This window comes from Gracilinanus agilis, chromosome 1 (genome assembly GCF_016433145.1).
Source record: "Gracilinanus agilis isolate LMUSP501 chromosome 1, AgileGrace, whole genome shotgun sequence".
Taxonomy (NCBI): Eukaryota; Metazoa; Chordata; class Mammalia; order Didelphimorphia; family Didelphidae; genus Gracilinanus; species Gracilinanus agilis.
Genome location: NC_058130.1, coordinates 80183356 through 80206281, shown reverse-complemented (window position 1 = coordinate 80206281; position 22926 = coordinate 80183356). Strand labels below are relative to the sequence as shown.

At 34.5% G+C, this 22926-nt stretch overlaps 1 protein-coding gene across 1 annotated transcript in view; it reads left to right on the top strand.

Moving 5' to 3' along the window:
* ABCA13 (ATP binding cassette subfamily A member 13) overlaps nt 1–22926 on the top strand; it is a 474630-nt gene that overhangs the window by 123263 nt on the left and 328441 nt on the right. Inside the window, 4 exon segments of the mRNA XM_044676455.1 lie at nt 10156–10274; nt 10725–10897; nt 11698–11774; nt 16415–16536. Coding sequence (XP_044532390.1) covers nt 10156–10274; nt 10725–10897; nt 11698–11774; nt 16415–16536 — 491 coding nt within the window.

Sequence of the window (22926 nt, the reverse complement as noted above, 5' to 3'; positions counted from 1 at the left end):
CTCATTTGAGGCCCAAAAGATTTTGCTCAAGCCCTGAACCTTAAACTTGTGTATGTCCACCCGCCTCATATGTGTTTCTTGTAGACAACATATGGTGGGATTTTGGTTTCTAATCCACTCTGCTATTTGCTTCCGTTTTATGAGCGAGTTCATCCCATTCACATTCAGAGTTATAATCATCAGTTGTGCATTTGTTGACATTTTCAAATCCTCCCCCATTCCGACCTCTTCTCCTTAAACTATTTCCTTTAAAACCAGTGGCTCGCTATAAAGACCCTATCCCTTATCCCCTCCCTTGATTAACTTCCCTTTCTACCCCCTCCCTTATTTCCCCCCCTCTTTTTGTTTTTAAAGGCCTTATGAATTCCCTCCCCCTTCTCCCCTCCCTTTTTTGACCTTCCCACTCCCCTGCTCCCCTTGGTTTATCCCTTCTGACTTTCTCAGTAGGGTTAGATAGAGTTTTTATCCCAATGGATAATAAAGCTACTCTTCCCTCTCTGGGTTGATTACACTGAGTAAGGTTTGATTATTACCTTTTAATGCTCTCTTCCTCTCCTTCTTATAATAGTATTTGTCCCCTCTCCCTCCCATGCCCTCTTTGTATGTAATAGAATATTCTATTTTCTTATTCACTCAAGTTTCTCTTGGTGTCCCCTGCTCTTTACCCCCTCTTTCCCATCCCCCATGTCATCTTAGATTATTCAATGTTCCACCCTCTCCCTGTGAATTATTCTTTTGATTACTATAATAGTGAATACTATAATAGTGAATAGAGTTCACTACAGAGAATTATACATAACATTTCTCTACATAGGAATACAGATAATTAGATCTCACTGAGGCCCTTAAAACGGCAAATTTAAAAATGATAAGTTTTTTTTTCTTTCCCCTCTGTATCTTATTTACCTTTTCATGTTTCTCTCGATTTTTGTGGTTGGATATCAAACTTTCCATTTAACCCTGGTCTTTTCTGTGCAAATACCTAGAATTCTTCAATTTTGTTGAATGCCCATTTTGATGGGTAGTTGATCCGTGGTTGCAGGCCCAGCTCTCTTGCCTTTCTGAATATTGTATTCCAAGCCTTACGGTCTTTTAGCGTGGAGGCTGCCAGATCCTGTGTGATCCTGATTGGTGCTCCTTGATATTTGAATTGTTTCTTTCTGGCTTCTTGTAAGATTTTTTCTTTTGCTTGGAAACTCTTGAATTTGGCAATTATATTTCTGGCCTTTTTCTTCTCTGGATCAAATGGTGTGGTATGAATCCTTTCAATGTCTATATTGCCCTCTTGTTGTAGGACTTCAGGGCAATTTTGCTGAATTATTTCTGTTAGTATGGAGTCCAGGTTTCTATTAATTTCTGGTTTTTCTGGAAGACCAATTATTCTCAAATTGTCTCTTCTAGACCGGTTTTCTTGGTCTGTCACTCTCTCATTGAGATATTTCATGTTTTCTTCTATTTTTTCAGTCTTTTGACTTTGTTTTATTTGCTCTTGTTGTCTTGAGAGATCATTAGCTTATAATTGCTCAATTTTAGCCTTTAGGGACTGGTTTTCGGCTATAATCTTTCGCTTTTCGGCTATGATCTTTTGGTTTTCGGCTGTAATCTTCTGGTTTTCGGCTGTAATCTTCTGGTTTTTGGCTATAATCTTCTGGTTTTCGACCATAATCTTCTGGTATTCATTTTCAATCTGGTCATTTCTGGTGTTCAATTTGCTTATCAGTTCATTTGGTTTCTGAGCCTCACTTTCCAGTTGCAAGATTCTACCTTTTAAACAGTTATTTTCTTGCCAGATCTCTTCCATTTTCCTCAAAATCTCAGTTTTGAACTCTTCCATAGCTTGTGAGGAGTTTTCCTTATTTGAGGAGGGTCCGGATGCTTGTTTGTTCTCCTCCTCTGTTTGCTCGGTTGTCTGAATTTTCTCTGTGTAAAAGTTGTCGAGTGTTCAAGACTTCTTTTTATTGTTGTTAATCTTTCTCTTCTGAACTTCCTGAGACTGGGTAGCCATGATTAGCTCAGCAGCTTCTCAGTTTTATCCTTGCGTTCAGGGTCTGTCCACGGTCTTTTGGCTCCTGGTGTCTGAGTTCTGGTTTTTTCCAAGGTCAAGCCCCCTGGTGGACCCCCTTGCTTGATCCTCTGCTGGAGATTTCTTTACAAGTCTCAGGGCGCTGCTTTCACAGTCGTATACCCATCTGCACTGGTTCCCCACTCAGGGTTTCAGAGCCTTAGCTAGAGGCTGTGTCTGTCTCCACCCACACCTCAGCCCGCGCCTGAGTTCTTAGCCTGCGTTCTGCTCCCGCGCTCAGATTTCGCGTGCGTTCTTTGGCTTAATGGGGTCCTAAATCTTGCTGCTCTCAGGAACAGGCCCCGGAGCTGCCAATGACTCGATGGGTGCCCCAAACTTGCTCTATTTCTTTTTAGTTGGCTTCGGCACTATAGGTGTTGTGTTTGGAGGGGCTAGGGGTGGGGTGGTTGCTCAGCCCGCGATTTAGTGAGAGCTGTTTCACCCCTTTATAGCATGGAAATGCCTCGATTCCACATACCTTCCACGCTGTGCCCTGTTGTGGGGTTCCTCCGTTTGTCTGGACTTGTTTTTATGTCCCCTTGAGGAGTTTTGTGTGTTTCGGTCAGGAGAGGTTAAGAGCTGCTTCTTACTCTGCTGCCATCTTAACCCGGAAGTCCTACAGTAATCTACATAATTAATTTTTAAGACAGTTGTAATGGAAGTGATCATTGTAGAGAGAAATCATAATTCATTGAATGGGATCTATCTTTCTATCTTTTTCTGTTGGGCTTTTTTGACAGTAAAGAGAATGGCAGATGATTTTTGTGAGTTTATTTTATATTTTACAACTCTGCTAAAGTTGTTACTTGTTTCAGTTAATTTTTTGATCTATTCTCTAGGATTTTCTGGATGTATTATCTTATCATCTGCAAAGAGTGATGATTACCTCATTGCCTATTCCAATTCCTTCAATTTCTTCTTTTTTTACTGCTATCGCTAGCATTTCTAGTGCATTATTGTCATAATTCGATGGCGAGATTAATTCATCAAGCTAGAACCATTCCACCAAAAGCAATGGAATCTTTGTTGTCCTGTTTAGAACTTCCAAGTCCAGATCTATCTGGAGAGACAAATATCACCTCTTCCCCCTCCATTAATCATTCAACAAACATTTTTAACTATGTGCCAGGAATTATACTAAGGAGGATAAGTTGTGAAGAGTTTTAGTGGTTCAACAAAGTGCATTTGATTCTAGTTGTGATTGTCAGTCAGTAAACATTTATTAAATACCTACTCTGTGCCCAGCACTTTGTTTAGTATGGTGGATAGAAAGGCAAAAGACAATCTCTCTTCTCAAGAAGCTCATAATCTAATGGTGGAGACAATATGCAGACAGTTTATGCACACATAAGCTATATATAGGAAAATTGGATATAATCAGCAGAAGGAAGGCACTAGAATTAAATAGGATCAAGAAAGGCTTCCTGTAGAAGGTGGGACTTTAGCTATGATTCATCTTTTTCCCTTTCCCTCCTCCTTTTTCTCCTCCTTTTCTTCCTTTTCTTGTTTCCTGTCCCATTACCCTAGGTCAAAACCAACAACACTTCATGTGGACTTCTCCTTTATTCTAACTTTCTATTTTCTATTGTGGTTATTAGTACATGGTATTCACCATTCATTCGATTACAAACAGTTTGGGACAGGCACCCTATACTCTTTCCATCCAAATTTTAAAAACTAAAGTGGGGGTTTTTAACTTGAAGTTCAAATGGATAGTTTTCAGGGCAAGTCCATGACTTTGAATGGGCAAAATTACTTCTTTATATTCATTAACTTCGGACTAAAAGTTTAGCATTTCCTTCAGTTCTTTAAAAAACATGATTTTTATTTATGTTTATTTATTTATTAAAAATCCTTACCTTACATCTTAGAATCAATACTGTGTATTGGTTCTAGGAAAGAAGAGTGGTAAGGGTTAGGCAATGGGAATTAAGTGACTTGCCCAGGATCATCACACAACTAGGAAGTATCCGAGGCCAGATTTGGACCTACGACCTCCCTTCCCCTTGGCCTGGCTCACAATCTACCAAAGCACCTAGCTGCCCCGAAAACATTATTTTTAAAGGAGGTCCATAGGCTTCACTAGACTGCTAAAGGGGTCCAGGATATATATAGTTAAAAACCACTGGATGAGAAAGTCTAGTTCACAGTAAGTAGACATTTGTCCAGTGGATACAAATGAGATGAATGCCATATCTGTCTGTCAATGTAAATATAACAATTAGGTAGATAATTTCCCAAAGAAGACATATTTTTAATCAAAGCTGCTATGAAAATGACTTGTATTGGGCTAAATAAAGCTTAACCTTTCTAAATATTCTTTAGGATTGTCAAAAACTGCTTTCTAACATGTTTAAACCAGCTAAGATTGAGTCTGCCACTCAATGGGAGCTGTCTTAGTTTTAATTGCCTAAGCAATATATTGAATTCAGCCACAGTTGAAGACATAATCATTTTGACACTTCACACATGGATAAAGTAATGGCTTTTAAATGAATTAAACATTTAGATTAATACCTCCAGTTAAGTTTATTTTCTAGATCTGCATTACAGCTGCTAAATTGACATAGCATATTTGGAACGACTTCTTAGTAACAGAAAATTGATTTTTAATCTTTATATTTAATTACAGTCCCTCCTCCCCTAGCATATTCTGTATCAAAATATTCTAAGCTATTAGTTAGCTTTTTATATTCTTGGAAAAATTTGCTTGTAAGGAAATGTGAATACAAGGAAATGAATAGTGTCAAGTAGAGTAAAGAATTGTTTATTTGCACATCTTCCTAATTAAAATTTTGTGTTTTTTTAAAAATATGGTACATATAATTTTTGTCAAATGATTTTTCCAAATAAAATGCATTGGTGACTTTTGCTTTCATATCAATCATTTCTAGTAATTCTTATCCCCACCTACAAATTGATCTCTCTCTGGTTAAAAAAAAGTAAAGCAAAAACCAACAACAATAAACATCTAATACAGTGGTCTCACCTGACAAAATATCTAATATTTTGTCCCAGTAGTTCTTCCCCTCTTTCCTATTATTGGTTTTTCAGTTGTTCAGAGATTAGCTTCCTTTCAGTATTTTCTTCACTGACATTGTCAGGTGTGAATATTGTTCTTTTGGTTCTGCTCATTTCATTCTGTATTAATTTATTCAAATTGCTCCATGTTCCTCTGAATTTCTCATAACCATTATTTCTACTACTCAATAATATTCTATTGCATACATATACAACATGTTTTTTTTTAAAAAAACAGCCATTTTGCAATTTCTAAGTACCTACTTTGTCTCTAATTTTTTGCTAGCATAGAAAATGCTGCTGAATTCTAGCATTTTTGAGCTAAAAGCAATCTTGGATATCTAGTACACATCCCACCCTGTTCATAAACAAATGTATGTTGTATTAAGAGATCATTATTTAATAATATAAGGATTTAAATTTTAATTAACTTTTTATTAATGCCATTTAATCTTAGTTTTAAAGATATAATGTTATATGCAAATAATAAAACTTCATTAAAATATTGTTTTGCTTCAAATTTTTATAAAAGTTAGGGTTGTTTGTGATAGATAGAATGCTGGGCTTGGAGTTAGGAAGATCTGAGTTCAAATTCATATTCAGGAACTTACTTTGTGACCCTGGGCAAGTCACTCAATGTCTGTTTGCTTCAATTTCCTCAACTGTAAAATGGGGATAACAGTACCTTTCTCCCAGGATTACTGTGAGGAGCAAGAAACTACTTATAAAAAACAAAGAAACAATGAAAACTGCTTATCATAGTGTCTGACACATAGTAGATATTATATAAATGTTTATTCCCTTCTCCTCTTATTATGTATCCTCTCTGAGGCACACAGGAAAATGAAGAGGCAACAAGCATTTAGATTGCTTTCTCTGGCCAGAGGATTGTTGGAGGAGGAACATTACCTCCTCATTCATATTGATCATAGAGCAGTCTGGCCCTTTATCATTGGGGAAAAAAGCACTGGGACTTTTAAAATTTTGAGACAGCAAAAGTCTGTTGGTTATTCATAGGCTCCAAGATACATAATTGATACTTGAGAGTTCACTTAGTCCAACAATCTCATTTATAGCTGAGGAAACAGGGATTTAGTGACTTGTCCAAAGTCACACAGCTAATGAATATCTGATCTCAAATTTTCCTAATTCTAAGTCCAGTGCCTTATCCACATGTTGTACTATATACTAGATTCAGGTGGCTAAACAAATTCCACACTCTGGTATTATATGTCCTACATTAATTCACTTTTAAAAATATAGTACAGCCATTTATTTTAAGACAAATAACATAATTGCTTAAACATATTTTATAGAAATATGTCCATTTCTTTCCCAAAGAAACTAAGATCCATTTATCCCCAAAGACAAACTGGTGACTGATAATATATTTTTTGTTAATCTAAAAAAAATTGGTGTTTTCTGAAAAGGAACTTTTTTTCAAAAAGAAGGGACTTTTACAATTTGCAAAGTAAGATTTTAAAAGAAAAACTTAATGGAACATTTTCTAAAAGCAGATTTTTTGATAGTTATCTTTTAGATTATCTTGTTAAAGTTTCATCCTGGAAAGAATGTTGGCCTGGGAAAATAGAGAACTGGGTTCTAGTCCCAGTTTGGACACTGATTTGTTATGTGTTTTTGGTCAAATCTTTTCATTTCTTTAGGCTGCAGCAAAATTAGAGGTTTGGACTAATCTAGTATATGAATATATTTATACAACATCTCTTGTGAATCACTAAAAGTAATTTAATAGTTCAATTCCACAGTCATTTATTAAGCACCTACTATGGGCCAGGAGTTGTTCTAGGCACAGGAAATACAAAGACAGAAACGAAAAGGAAACGGTCTGTGCCCTCAGGGACCTTATATTATTTTGGGTTGAAGTCACTTCCTTCTCTTTCTGAAACAAAATAAAAGAAAACAAAAGAGTTTTGGCATTGATGAAAAATATCTTTATGCATTATATCAAAAAAACAACCATTAAAATTGTTCCTAAAAATGAGAAATGAATTTCAAAAAATATATTTCAGTTGAATTATGAAAAATATGGTTTATTGGATGCAACAACTTAAAATGGAGCACAGACTACTTAAATGTACCATCAGATTCCATACAGTTTAATATTTACTTTCTTCTCTCTTGTTTTCGAGACTCTCTAAAGTTCAGTGCCACTGACTCTCTTCAACTTTCTGCTCTCTTCCATATACTATCTGCTTCAGCCAAACTGAACTGTTTTTATTCCTTGGACATATCCTGTACTTTCCCATCTGTCTTCCTTTCTGTTCTCTATTCTTGGAATGACCTCTCTGCTATCGATACTAAAATTTCTTTTAATGATAAACTCAAATACCACCTCTATCAAACCACTGTCAGCCAGATAAGACATACATAAAAGAGAACAGCAAGGCACTTTGAAAAGAGCATTGACTGGTGTTAGATGACCTGCATTTTAAATCCTACTTCTGATGTTGACTACCTGTGGGACCTTGGGTGAGTATTAGACGGAGAATGAAGGGACCTTAATCATCTAGTCTTGTAACTTTTTACAAACTGAGTTCCAGAGAGTTGCCCAAGGACATACTAGGAATAAATGGATTAGCTGGATTTTGAATTCAGGTCTTCTGACTTAAAAGAGTATTTTTTTTACACTGAGCCATATTGCTAAACTTCTTTGGACCTCCATTCACTCAATTATAAAATGAGATAGGTGGACTATGTGACTTCTGAGGTCCCATGTAAATCTTAATCTCTGATTCTATAAAATAAATAGGTTTATAAGAAGGAGATTACATGCACATATACACATAGAGTATTGTGGATAGAAGGGAAGTGATAACTTTCTTGGGAAAGGTAGAAGACAATGAAAAAGACAAGTTTTCTGTATTAAATGAAAAAGAGAAAGAGAAATGGGTAGGGGGAACATAGAATAAGTGAATGAGTGTGTGTGTGTGTATGTGTGAGAGACAGAGAGAGAGAGAGAGAAAGAGAGAGAGGGGGGGCACAGAGAGAGAGAGGGGAAGAAAGAGAGAAAGAGAAAGTACAAAATGACCTTCCTCTACTTTTTAATTATGCATACATATGAGGGTGTGCATATATTAATTATTTCCTCTATGACTACAGAACTAATAATCCCATTGGAATATTATTAGTTCTTATAGTAGGAGTTTGTAGAGGCATTTTTTGTTATATTCCATTTCTTTCTTTCCTAGTTTTATAGTGCAAACATTTGTTTATTTTCAGCATAAACAAGTAAGATAACTTTATAAAAGATGATTATAGAGCTTCTGGGTATTTTCTTCAAAGACTGAGAATTTATGTTAGGAGGAGAGAGACAACCTTGTCAGAATGTTCTTTAGATTGTGTTTTGACAGGTTTTGCTTTGAGAATTGCAGACTGACCTTGCATGCTTTTTCTGGGTCTCCTTATTTTGATCATGCATAAAGTTTGGTTCTAGAAATGTCACTTCTTGCATTATATCTTCATGCTATCTGAGAGATCTAATAGGCCTCTGATAAGCTAGATATGGATTTTTCCTTGCAAAGGAAGAAAATAATGGGGTCTTTAGCAAAGTCATAACAGTACCTTCATGCACTGCTTTTCTAATACTTCACATTTCTCCCACATATACACACCTGGTAATAAATAGGTAATATAGAAATGACATTCAGGTCCACATACTGACTGCAGTTGACCTTTTTTTTTTTGGCCATCCTGCCAACAATGTCCCCTAAGACATTTCTTCTCTAGTTTAAATACTATTAATTTCTTCAATGAATCTTTATACATTTTGGATTCTGACTTGCTATCATCTAACAAGTGATTTATTCCTTACAGCTTTGCATCTTTTGTAAGTTTTGCTCGCTATTGCTTTCATTTCAAATCAGTTATAAAAATTTGAAAAGCAGAGCACCATTAAAAACATGCACACACACAAACACAAACTTGGTCACTTCCAAATTAAGATGAATTCATTAATGGCGACCCTTTATATACATCTATCCATTTAAACAATTTTGCATCCCTTTAACTGTTATTATCTAGCACATGTCTTTCCATTATCTATGGTAAATGCACTGAACTTGGAGGCCCAGAGTCTGAGTTTATAGCCTTTCTGCCACTTTAGCTCTTTGAACAAACTGGACATCAGTTTCCTCATCTGTAAAATGAGTTGGACCAGAAACATTCTTCTAACTCCTGATCTATGATTCTGTAATCTTGACTATAAGGACAGTATGAAAAACTTTGTCCAAGGCTTTGCTAAAATTCACTTATATTTTCCCTGTCATCTGCCAATATTTTTACCTTTTTAAGATAAATGTTAGTCTTAAATGAGAGTTCATGGTGAAATAATGATGGCTATTCATGATCAAAACCATTTTAAAAGAGCTCACAAACTATGCCTTTAATAATGTGATCTAGAATCTTTCCAAAAATCCAAGTTAGTCTTATTATCTACATTGTAAAGATCTCACCTTTTTGCCTTTTTTAAAAAGTAGGAAACAGTTCTCTGGCATCTCTCCCATTCTTCAGGAGTTTTCAAAGATCACTGACAGCTACTCACAAATCACACCTACCAGTTCTTTCAGTGTCATGGGATATAGTTCATCTGGGTGAATTGAATTGAACTTACTGAAGACAATCAGTTATTGTCTTATATTGTTCCCAGTTTTTTACATTTTGAATTTATGATTTCCCTCTTTGTGCTATGCTTTTTGGGTTGAAAATAATTTTCTGATAGAGAAACCAGAAACCAGATAAGATATTGCCTTTTTTTCATTGGTTTATCATTGCTGCATCCATATCAAGCAATGTTCCTCTCCCTTCTTTAATCTTCCTGCTGTCATCAGCATAGATTCTTGTGTCTCTCTCAGAACCTAGCACAGTGTTCTGCACCTAGTAAATTCTTAATAAAGTATTCAACCGATTTGAAATTTAATTAGAATAATTCATAATATTCTTCAGAATCTTACTTCTTTTTATTTTTATAGATTTTTTCATTTTTTTTTTTAGAAAATTTGTTTGTAATAGGACTCAAAATGTTACCAATTATTCTTTTCTGTTCCTTCTCATAGAAAAGCCTTCTTTTACTAAGGACATTTTGTGTACTTTTCTGAGCTGCAAGGATGGATTAATAAGACATCTCCTCTTATCCATTGTACAAGGAATTACATTGGCTCATAACCACTATCAGGTCTGTAGACTTGTTAACCCAGGACTCTGCTTCTTCAGTAATTCACTTACATTTATTTTTCTGCTTTGTCTTTTTAATGAATAATCAAAATGGTCATCCTTGGATACTTTAGAACTTAGATAGTTTGGGGGCTACATTTAGCAGTATGTTTTTACCCATCCTGGTAAGTTATTATGAAAATGTTAGTTAAGAAACCTATCTTATAGCTACATGTCCTTTCATAGTTTAAGACTAATAAATCATTCTAGTGAAGTTTTCTTTCGAAATATAAAAAAATACTGTCACATGACATTGTCCATTTCACTAGTGTCTTCAAATTGCTGCTCAAGTTTAATTGTGGAAAATGATACAAACTCAAATTTCTATCATAGTTAATAAGAGTATGTCTTTTAATTACAGTGAATAATAATAACAAGCATTTCTTACCTTTGTTATTATTGTGTCTCCTAGGATTTTGAAAATATTTGGTCCTCATCCAATCATGGACATTGTGAAAGCCTTTTATATGCCAGCAGCAAACTTTCTAGAACCTTGGAAGGTTTTAAGATAAGCCTGGGAAATGCAACAGCCAGAGACTGTGAATGCTCTGCAGTGTTAGAAACTGTTCAGCAACATGTGCAAATGTAAATCCAGGTTTTTATTTAATTTGGTCATTTACTTTTCAAAACTGAAAATGATAAAATATCATTTTGTTTTTTTGTACAAGGCCTATGAATTCATTGGCACAGGAAATTCCTGATGAGGAAACATTCTCTACAAATGCCAATTAATAGATTGTGCAACATGTAGTTTTCCAGTGTTTCTTGGGACACTGAGAAGTTAGCTGAATTTCTGACCAAAGTCACAAAGGCATTACATGGCATACGTGGGACTTCAGCCCATGTTTTCTTGACTTCAAAACTTATATGGTTTCATAATAATTATGAGACTAAGCATACTTAATAATAAGGATCACAGATTTGTATTTGTTCTCTAATTACTCCAGGTTTCTTGCTTATTTCTTTAGTGTTCACTTAATATTTGGGAAATGGAAAATTACTAGAGGAAGAAATATATAATTTGTATTCAGTAGATGACTTAGAGGTAGAAGGAACAATATTCGCCTAGACTCCCTATTGTCCCAGTTCCTTGATATTTCTTCTCTGTCCTCCCTTCACATTGGAAAATGAAGCATTCAGTCTAAAACTATTCATCATGAATCTTTATTCCCTTGGTTCATCTTGGCAGGAAGTCTGAGGAGAAAATGTATTGCTATAGTGTATTCATGAACATAAGCAGATAGATGGTGTCAGGAGGGGCTTGGGACCTAATTACCTTGTTATACAATCCTTCTCCCAGGATTTTAGGAGGTCAGGTTCTCTCTAACATATTTTCTAATGTTTTAGCTTGTCTAATTTGGCATTAATTTTCCCTGTCATTTCAGGCTGGTCAGAAGCCTTGAGAAGCCTTTATCAGGAGACCCCATTATGACTTTTCTTAGTAACCTCAGTGTAACTGGAGGTAAGTTCCTGGATCTCTTCCAACAGACAAAATAAATGAAGCATCATTTTCATATAAACATCTGTTTAAAGAAGAAAATATAACGAATGATGGAAGGGCTGCCACACCTGTAAAAATATGTCTATATATCATATTATGGGTAAATGAAATATTATTAATACTTCTGGGCCCAGTTAGTGGGTACTATGATGGAGCGAAGAGTATAATGGACTCGGTCCCTGGGTTCTAATTTATTCCCGACATGAAGTAGTTGTGTGATATGAGACAAGACACTTCATATCTCGGTTTATCAACTACAAAGGGGGTTGGAAACTAAGATTACTTCCTTCTCTCACAGAACATTATGCTGGATTTTTTTTTGTCCATTCTCAACCAAAATGGGAAATCCTTTATGGCTGTATTGGGAAGCATTAGTTGCACTTAGTCAGATGGTGAAAAATGAATTATTTTTCATTTAGTAACTTAGATTTGTTCTACTAATATATATTATATATGAATATATAATATATATGTATTTTTCTAGTTATTCATATTCCATGTCATATGATGGTACCTTTCAAATATCATTAGACCTATTAATTTTTCCCCTGTAGTATTTCTATTGATTTTACCATATCATTATTTACTGATTACTTTTCTCCTTAGATTACTTTAGGTCCTTTACATGCTAGATTATTGCAGACTCAATGTTCTGGCAATGTGAAAACTATTACATCAGAAAACCCTCTTCTAAGTATTCAGAAGGCAACTTGGAGGCAGAGAGAACATTTTTCTGGACTCTTTGTTGTCTAAATCTTCATTTCTTTAAACTATTTCCCTGGCCGTCTAATGTTTATTATGACATTTACTAACCACAAAGGAATACTTTAAGGATGCCGGTAGCAAGCAGATCTTAATGAAAACTTAATGGTGTGGAAATAGAAAAATTGTAGCTGACATTTCTATAACATTTTAAGGTTTACAAAGTGCTTTTGGTAACTATCTCTTTTGAGGCTCACAACAACCTGTTAAGGGAAATGGTTTAAGTATTATTATCCCAATTTACAGGAGAGGAGGATGAGCCTGAGAGATGTTAAGTGTCTTGCCTGAGGTCATGTAGGTAGGATATAGTTAAGTCACAATTTGAACTACACCAGATGCTGATAGAATTTGCTTTTAGGTATGAAAGTGCAGATAAAATATTGCTATTGTTACTGTAGTCCATTATATTTGATAATTCAGTTCAATGCAACATTCAGTAAATGTTTACTATGGCCCTACTATGTGCTTAATGAGGTCGACTGCTCTTCTATCATGCATTCATTAGGAATGTGCCTTCCTCTCAGACTCAGATAATTATAGGCAGTGACTGCTATTGGGTTTCATTACTTGTAATTCTGCTAACCAAATCTCTGGGGAGAACATATAAAGAGATTGTGTGGCATATTTTTAAATCCTCATTTAGCCTGGGAATCAAAAATTAACCTCTTGCCTACTCGCTTTTGTTTTTTGACATTTTTAAAAAATAGTAGCATAGATCACTGGCACAAACCTCCCAAATAATTCCAGGAATTGTTGGCTAAAATTAGTGAACTGTAAAGGTTCTTTCAGACTTTGGCATTAAGAAGAATTTGGTCATTGAAGATAGCTTATTATTATTTTTTTTGTATTGTTATACAGAGAGATGTAGTGAGGGATTTTTGAAGTTTGTAAGGAGTCATCTAAAGCTTTCAGCAATGAGCAAGACATGCGTTTTCCCCTTGAAATATATCAGAGAACTGTGTTTTGTCCAAGATGGGCACTCCTGCCACCAACACAAGTCATTATTTATAGATGGTTTTTAAGAGTTGGCTGTGGCCAAAATTATCATCCTGTAGCTTTACTGATGTTGACTCTCTCTCCAAATTAATATAGGTTAGATGTCTTCAGACTTCTAGCAATCATATAATTTGGCTGTACTTGGCCTTTTTGGGTTGGATAGATCTTTCAAGACTTACATTCTGCTGGCCTTGTAAAAATACAGAATTAAGACCATGTCATTATTAGAGGTAGATTTTAGTGAAGTTTTTCTGCATCAGGTTTCATAAAATATGGACAGCTCTACAGTAAATTCTATCTACCACACACAGCAGAACATAGTTTTTGACCTCTAATGAACTTGGGAGGCCACCTAGTTCAAATCTCTCATTTTGAGAATAAGAAAAAGAAAGTCCATAAAATCTAAATCAATTACTCAAAGTTATGCAGGTAATAAATAGAACAAAGATTTGAAACCAAGCTTGGGTTGAAATTTAGGTCTTCTTAACATAGGATTTCTTTACACCCTCCCCCGGTCCCCACTTCTCATTGAACCATGCTGTCTCCAGAGGATTAATGTTGTTGTAAACTTGAGAACTGTTGCCCCTCTCTCTTATCAAAATGTATTAGAAGAATATTTATAGTTCTAGTTTATGTTAAGAAACTCTCTTCACCACAAAACCAAAAATGTTATTAGTATGTATTCTTTTTCATGCAATTCTATCTGTAAATGAAAGAGTATTCTTGCTTGCAGTATTTTTTGTGGGGGCTGTTTGGAATTTCGTTTCGTAAAGAAGTAAGACTTTAAATATAGGATACTTCTTAATTTCTTCTATATTGTCCTTATCTCATTTGTCTAATGAACATTTAATTTCAGCTCCTTGCCTCATCATAATGGGCATTTAATTTAAAAATAATAGAGTAATAGGTGTTATAGGTGAACTTGGAAGGATGTAATATGGGGAATAGATAGGATGTAATAGGGAGGTTGAGGCTAGGTGTAGTAACTGGTAGGATCAGGGAATAAGACAAGTCAAAGGACCCAAGGCTGGAGGTAATCAAGGGAATAGATTAGGTAGTAGGGAAGTTAAGGCAATATAGTGGATGAGGAATGTTCAATGATGAAGATGGTAGTTGAGGTGGTAGGAGAAATAAGTGAATGTCTGAGTTCAGGGAGTATAACACTGAGGTAACTAGGATTTCAAAGGAGAGGATGAATTAATCTAAACAGGCAAACAGCAGTAGGGAATACAGACTAGGACTTAGGCTAAAGACAAACACTGAAGGGAAATAGACTGATTGAAATTAACTACAGGCTTTAGTTAATATCACAGGAAGGGATTTGTTTGAAGTTACACTTCTTCAAGATGGATACCTGGCTTCCCTCAAACCCAGAGTATGTTGATTCTATTCCTCTTCTTCCCTTTCTTACTAATTAACTAATGAAGTAACCAAAAGGTCTGTTTAAACACAAAGGGGTTTATTGTCTTCTCAGGATAGATTGTCAGGATCAAGGGAGCCCTAACAGCTGCTTAGAGAAACCTCAGGTGGGGGAAGGGAAGTAGGAATGGAGTCTGAGAAAGGTTCTGCCTTTATTCAGCTCTCAAGGTGATTTTGAAACCAAAAGGGATTAGGATGATGGATACAAAACCTCTCTAGATAAATTACTGCAAGGGTAGGGCTAAACTCTCACAGATTTGAACTAACTCTCTGATTCACTCTCCTTATTCACTCCTCTCAGACATTTAGGTAAGGGAAATGAAGGTAGGAAATGAGGTAGGATAGGAAGATTCAAAGGTTTTATCTAAATTAACAAATTTCAAAAAACTGCAAAATAAGGTTAAGGTTTCAATCTCAAGAAGGAGAAGAAGGAGCTGAGCTGGACCCTGGTTCCCTCCACAAGTTCCCAGGTCCAACTGAAACTCTTTCCCAAGATTCTAAACTCCTAACTGACATTAGAACCCAGACAAAGCCTGCAAAGCTGTTATGTCCCCCTTTCTGTACTACATAGGGGAATATTAAAAATTAGATAATAATCACATAACTAGCATTTGTATAGTACTTTAAGGTTCACACAATGCTTTGTAAGTATTCTCATTTGATGCAACAACTCTGAGAGGTAAGTGTTATTTTTATCACCCCCATTTTATAGATAAGAAAACTGAGGTGAACAGAGTTTAAGTGACTAGTTCAGGTGACAAAATTAGTAAGTTTATGAGACTGGGCTTGAATGCTAATTTTCCTGAATTCTCTATGTATTGCACTACCAGACTCCAGAAGAACAAAAATTAGATCATAATTTGACAGATGAAGTAAGATAGCACGACATATGTTGAGGTAGTCAAACTAGATTGTTAGCGGTTCCCCTCACTTCAATGTTCCTACATTTGAACAAGCTGTGTCCTTCTTCTTGAAACTCACATTCTCCTTATCTTTCAGATTCCTTATGCTTCTTCGAGATTTTGTTCTTGTGTTACTTTTTGAAAGTTTCCATGATGCCCCTAGATATTAATATTTTCCCCTTGAATTGCCTTCTACTGAAACGATATAGTATGTGTAAAGAGAAGTTGAACAGAAGGCAAGTCCTGGAGGATCAGAACTGATTTGGGTTTTGCTTTGTGTCCTCAGCTGCTAGACTTGCACACAGTAGGCACCCAATAAAAACTTGTGGATTGGAATTGTTAAATTCCGAGTTGTAATAAGAAATTTTCAGTAGATTTTAGAAATCTTCAAATGTACATGTGAAATAAACACAACACACTATAATTATAATTGTTTTATGTTTAATCTCTTCCTGCCCCATTAACCATTAAAGTAAGTACATTGTTATTATAGATCCTAAGTTTTTTTTGTCACTGTTTCAGATGTGAGGGTAAAAGATTGTGTGCAGAATGTTACCAAGTTAACAGAAGAATTGCGTTCTTTGACTACTATCTCAGAGGATACCATCAATAGCATTCTGGAAGCAAATATCTCACATCCAAAGGTATGAATATGAAAATGAGAAAAAATGTATTTTTTTTAGCATCTTTAACTTCCTTTCCTTTTTGAAGCCATTCTTTCAGTAGGGGAGGAGTGATTATTATTCTAGTTCTAATCTGCATGACAAAATTGGGTTTAGGTGATGTAAGCAATCAGTGCATTCCAGAAATGTGTGTATGCTGAAATTTTGTAAACTGAATTGTATTTTTCTACTGGAAACATGGGAATATGCTTCTAATATTTTGAATTCAAGTTTTGTTGTTCCCCAACATCTTGGGTGAATAGTTAATGAGGTATAGCAGGCACCTAAATATTATGGGAACTCAGTATTCAAGGAAATAATTTTGCAAACTAAAGTAAGTCTTTTTTATTATACTATTAATTACCCACTAGATTACCTGTTTTATAAATGTTTAAGTAGTTTAATATTGTAGTTCTTAAAATAAAGCATACCTATATGAAGCCATTTTTTGATATGGGCAGTTTGAGACTATTCTTACTATATTTTGTATCTAAATGTGCAAGTTTTTTAGTTACTGAACTTCTACTAGTCTAATATTTTCATTCTTCATCATCATTTTCTCACAGTCAGGCTCTATTCTTTGCACTATGCATTTCAGTGGATCCAGTTTTAAATGCCTATGATGATTGTATATATAGTGATTTGAAATTCATACATGGTTTAGTGCTTATCACTGGAACGCTTTTGCCTTGAAGAATAATTCAATTATAGTTGGGGAAATTGGAATTTATGGAAAATTTCCAATGCAGTATTTGTGCTTTGTAACTTACTTTGAGTATTAGTATTGTTTTATAAGACCATCCTGATTGTTTTTAAAAACAAAACTTAGAATCATGAACATGCATGCATATATGTGTATATAAATAAGTAAACGTCCCATTTCTCTGGGATTCCAGATAAATCTTTTAGTCAAACACATGCCTGAGCAGCAATCCTCTCTAAAGCATCCCAAGAAGTGATCATTTAGATGCCATTTGAAGACCTCTAGTGATGGGAGAACTCATTACTTCCAGAAGCAATCCATTACCCTTTGGACAGCAGTGGTTGTTAGGAAGCTTTTTAAAATATACTTCAAATCTGCTTTCCTGCAATTTTTGCCTATTGCCCTTCATTCTTCTCTCTATGGAAAATCAAAAGTCAGTCTATTTTACATGAGAGTCATTCAAATATTTAAATATAGTAATCATGTCCAGTGTATTTTTCTTGTACCTGGGTCCAGTTGGAGTAAAGAACAAATCTAACAATTTCAAAAGGATTTCTATAGACCAGATAGAAAATATGATTCAAATTTTAATAATTAATTTTATTGTCAACTTTGATAAGTTTAGACATATGTACAATGGAGAGAAAATACTGTCATTAATGAATGGGTTACTATAATGTAATTAAAATGAAATAAAATGACCCCCAAACTTTGTCCTCGTGACCACAGTGGGTGAAATGAAGAAAAAGGCAAGTGAATAACCAAGAGGGAAAACTGGGATCAATGTCTGATGGTATCAATATCTTATTTCTTTATAGAGTTACTGATTTTTAATATAATTTAGTTTAATTATAACTTGTTACTAGAAGGGATAAAAATGATGCTGATATTTATTTGAGTAATTTTCAACTGTAGATCAGACGTATATACCTCCAAAGGGCATTTCTGCTTATCTTCTGGAGTGTTTTAAAATTCTCTTAATTAACTATCTTAAAACATTTTCATAATTCCTTTTAACTTAAGAGCAAATACATACCATACAATACTCCTAGTAGTAGAGAGGGAATTTTGAAATGAATGATAGGGTGCTTCCACTCCAAGATAGGAAGGACAATTATAGACAAATAAAATAATGGTATATAAATGGTGAATACATATGTGACTCTGTGATAGAGACTCCTCAAACACTGTAGAATAATGATGGACCAAGGCATGTTCATGGAGAAGATTCTGGTTTGCCAGGTTTCTGGAAAACATAATGTGTTGTTTTGACTTTCATAATGTGACAAAATTAATTTAGTGCCTGTGAAAGAAGATAGGCCCACAATGTTGTCAGGTGCATTCTTCATTCTCACAGTTTTGCTCAGGCATTCTTCCAATAATTCCATTCAGTTTTTTCACTCCTTGTAAATAATGCCAGCTCAATGATTGGTCATTATGACAGCCATTAAGTTCAATATTTGCTTATTTGGTTAGCAACAATAGTTTAGTTTCTTGTTGATTCCATGTAAAACACTCTTGCTTTATCATAGCTAACATTCACGTGGTGTTTTCAAATAGTGTCTCATTTAATCCTTTTGATGATCCTGTGAAGGATCTAAAACCCTATTTAATAACTGAGGAAATTGTGACTAAGAAAAAAATGATTTGCTCAAGATTATCTGGGAAACAGTGTAGTCATCTTTCTCCTTGCCAAGGCAAATCCCTCTACTTGCATCTTGGATGCCATTCCCACCTGCCTTTTTCACCAGATTGTTACTGTTCTCACCCCTCTCTCTCCTCAATAATATTTATCTCTTCATTCTTTCTGGATTCCTAAAAATATAACCATGCTTTAAAAACATTGAAAACAAAAAACCAAAACCTTCCTTTGATCCTACCACTTCCTACTAGATATCACTCCATATTTTTCCTTTCTTTCTAACTTAAATTTATTAAAAAATCTATTTATGCTAGAGATGCCTGAACTTACTTTACTTTTTACCTCCTTCTGAACTCACTCTGATCTGGCTTCCACCCTCATCATCCCAGTAAACCTGCTTTATTTAAAGTTACCAGTGATTTCATAAGTGCAAAATCCAGTGGCCTCTGTTCAGTCCTCACTTCTTTTGCCTAGTCTTTAGTATTTGACATTATTGACCACCTCAACTTTTGTATTTTTGTAGTTTTGCTCTTTTGGATCTCCTACTTTTTTAATAGTTTCTTCATAGTATCTTTTGATAGATTTCTATATATGCAATTTCCATTAACTGTGCATTTTTTCCATGCATTATCCTGAGCATTATCCTTTTTTCTTACTTTTTCCCTCAGTGATCTCACAAGCTTCCAGGGGTTCAATTATCATCTTTCTGTGGATTACTACTAGATCTCTATGTCTATATATAATCCCTCCTCTGTTCTAATCCTACATCATGAACTATTAGATGATTTTGAAAGAAGTGTTCCAGAGTCAATCTTGAGTCCAATATGTCTAATATATTACTCAATATTTTTTCCAGAGACCCTTCCCTCTTTTGAACTTTCTTATAGCTTTTGAGCACCTCTTTCTAGTCATCCACTTAGATTCATATTCTCAGTTTCATTCTCAATTCTTTGATGTCACTCACTCCACATATCCAAAATCCTGTTGTTTATATTTCATAGTCTGAGAATGGACCTTATAACCTCATGAATCCAATCTCCTCCTTTTACAGTTAGGAGAACTGAGGTCCATAGAAGCTAATGATTTGCCTATGATTATGTAGCTCCTAAGGATCTTAGACAGGGTTTGATTCCAGGTCTTCCTGACCCTTCTCGTTATGCCTATGCATATATTATTCTACTATGTGTAGAATGTCCTCCTTCCTAATCTCAGTTGCTTGGATTCCTTGTCTTCTTAAAGGTTTGGCTCAGGATTCATCTCTTTCATGATATCTTTGCTGACTTATTTTTTCCCAGTCATTAGCACTCACCCCTTACTCAAGTTCTTTTTTACTTATTTCTAAATGTATTCTTTCTTCAACTAGAATATAAACTCCTTCAAGGAAAGAACTTTTTTATAGCCCCAGTGCCCAGGATAGTGACTTTTACAGAATAGAGGGGTAATATGTGTTTTTCAAGTTGTGTTGAGAATGTATTGATTTGAAAGAGTTGGGTTGTGAGGAAGGATTCATTATTAGAACACTAAAATCTATGCATCTCTGATACAGCAGAAAGAACTTGGACCTTGTAATCAGAAAAGTTGGGTTCAAATCCTACCTCTTATGATAACCACCTGTGTAACCTTGAGCAAGTCACTTAGCTTTTTTGGACCTTAGTTTCTTCATATGTTAAATGAAATTGCCTCAGTGGTCTCTTCTAGTTCCAATGATATTAACACATAAAATATGTCATACCATTTATATGGAGAAATGCCAGGTAAATGATAATGTAATTTTATATGTAGTCAAGTTCAATGAGTAGTCAATGGTTCAAAGTGATTTAAATAGGTCTCCAGTAGAATGTTTAGCAGTCTGTGGTTGACTCATTACTGTTGAATATATTCATCAGCAACTTAGATAAAGGCATAAATTACATGATGGCATGGTCCTCAAACCTGCAGATGATACAAAACTGGGATGGAGAGCTTATTCATTTGATAAGTTTATCCAAAAGATCTTGAGAGGCTGGAGAATTGGGCTCATAGAATTACTATGAAATTTAATTCAGATAAATATATAGTATTACATTTTGATACAGAAATAAAATTTAATATAAGATGTAGGATGAATGATTAGATATCACTTTATGTTAGAAAGGTTTAAGTATAACCTAAAATATTTTTTGGTTTTTTAAGAAGAAAATATCAATGATCTAATAAATGACAGAGTGTTAGTTGGATGCTTATACCAAGCTGAAACATTTAGACTGGAGGAAGGAAGATTTAATTTATACATCGTGGGATTTTTCTAATATTTGGAGGGACAAAAGATTTTATGGAAGGTAAGTTAGGCTCTATTTCTATATACCAAGGATAGGGTTATGAGTGTATGTGACTGATTGGCAAATCAGATATAAGAAAAACTTCATAGAAAGAAACTTTCCAAGAACATAATGAACTGCTTTTTGAAATAGTGGGTTCATTCTTACTGGAAGTCCTCATCAAGATACTATGATACTATTCAGGAGTTATGAAGGAGATTTTTGGTGAGTTAATAGTTGAATTTTATTCTTTCAACTCTATGAAATGTTTATGAACATTCAGAGACTCTAAAAGACAATATACAAAACCTCTACATATATATTTACTACCCATTGGATTCGAATGACCAGAAAATCCTAAAATCTTGTATTTTATACTAAGAAGGGAGGCCCAGGATTTATTTAGTCCATTACTTGTACCCATCCAATATAAATTGATAGCATACCGAGAAGTAGTATCCTTTTTTTTAACTCCCCCATTGAAACAGTTCCTGAAACTTCATGAAAGAACTCATTTAATTTAATTTTCTAGAAGTTCTAATTATCAAATCATTGATGGTCACTATTTGAAGTTTGTCTCTGTTCCTTTCTCAGCTTCCTTCTGTTCTTTTCAATTTTCTTTTCAATTTGTTTTAAAACACTTAACTGGAAGTTTTTTTTTTCAGATGATAACACTCTGCCCACATTTCCCCTCATAATTCATTATTCTGAAATTAAAGTTTTCATTACGATTTAAAAAGTATATTTGGAGTAAATTCAAAAATTGAATGTATCTAAAATGTAATATCCCATCCTATACTGTTAAGATTATCACCTTTCTGCTAAGAAGTGAGAGATACACTTTATCATTAGTCTTCTAGACTCACATTTTGTCATTGCATTGATCAGTTTGGGATTTATTTTTTATGCCATTGTAGTCATATAAATTATGCTACTTAATTTCATATATACTTAATTCATATGTCTCTTTGAATATCTATTTCAGAATCTTTCGTAAAGCTATTTTTCTAAGGAAAATGAAAAAATAACTCAGAAATATAGTTGAAATGAATATATTGATTCCTTATGGTATCTCTTAAGAGAAAACTTTTGCATATGAGTATGAAATATTGTTACTTTTTGTGTTATGAATAGCTTTGTAACTTGTTCCCTCAGAATTAGAAAGAATGTAGTTTGACAAACAAGGCAATGTCAGTATCTTACTAAATGAAGCCTTACCTTTCTTCCATGCCTTGGACAGAAAATAAAGATTTTCTGATTTTCTTTTCTGTTAATTATATTATTATGTCAAGGCACATAGGTGACTAAAATGGTTTTAATTGCTACTTAAAAAAATCCATTCTTCACCTATTGGAATGTGTTAGAAAGGACTTGTCTTTGTGATATTGGTTTTTTAACACTAATTCAGTGAATCAGCCAGCCACTGGATGTCACTGATGTTCTGTTATGACCAGGTTCTACCTATAGAAAGCCATCTTGTATAAGTCACCATCCTATTTGGGCAGCTTTATGAGAAACAATGTCTTTATGTATGAATGATTTGTTTTTCTTCATTTAACTCTTTGTCAAGGAAATAAATGTGGCCTGCTAACTAGATAGGTAAAGAGAGTATAGAAAAAAGTTTCATTATCACAAGAACAATAAACTATGACATTTTTTATATGGACAAAAGAATACTCGTGAATTTATATGCATTTAGCTAATACATAGCCATATATTTAACTAATACA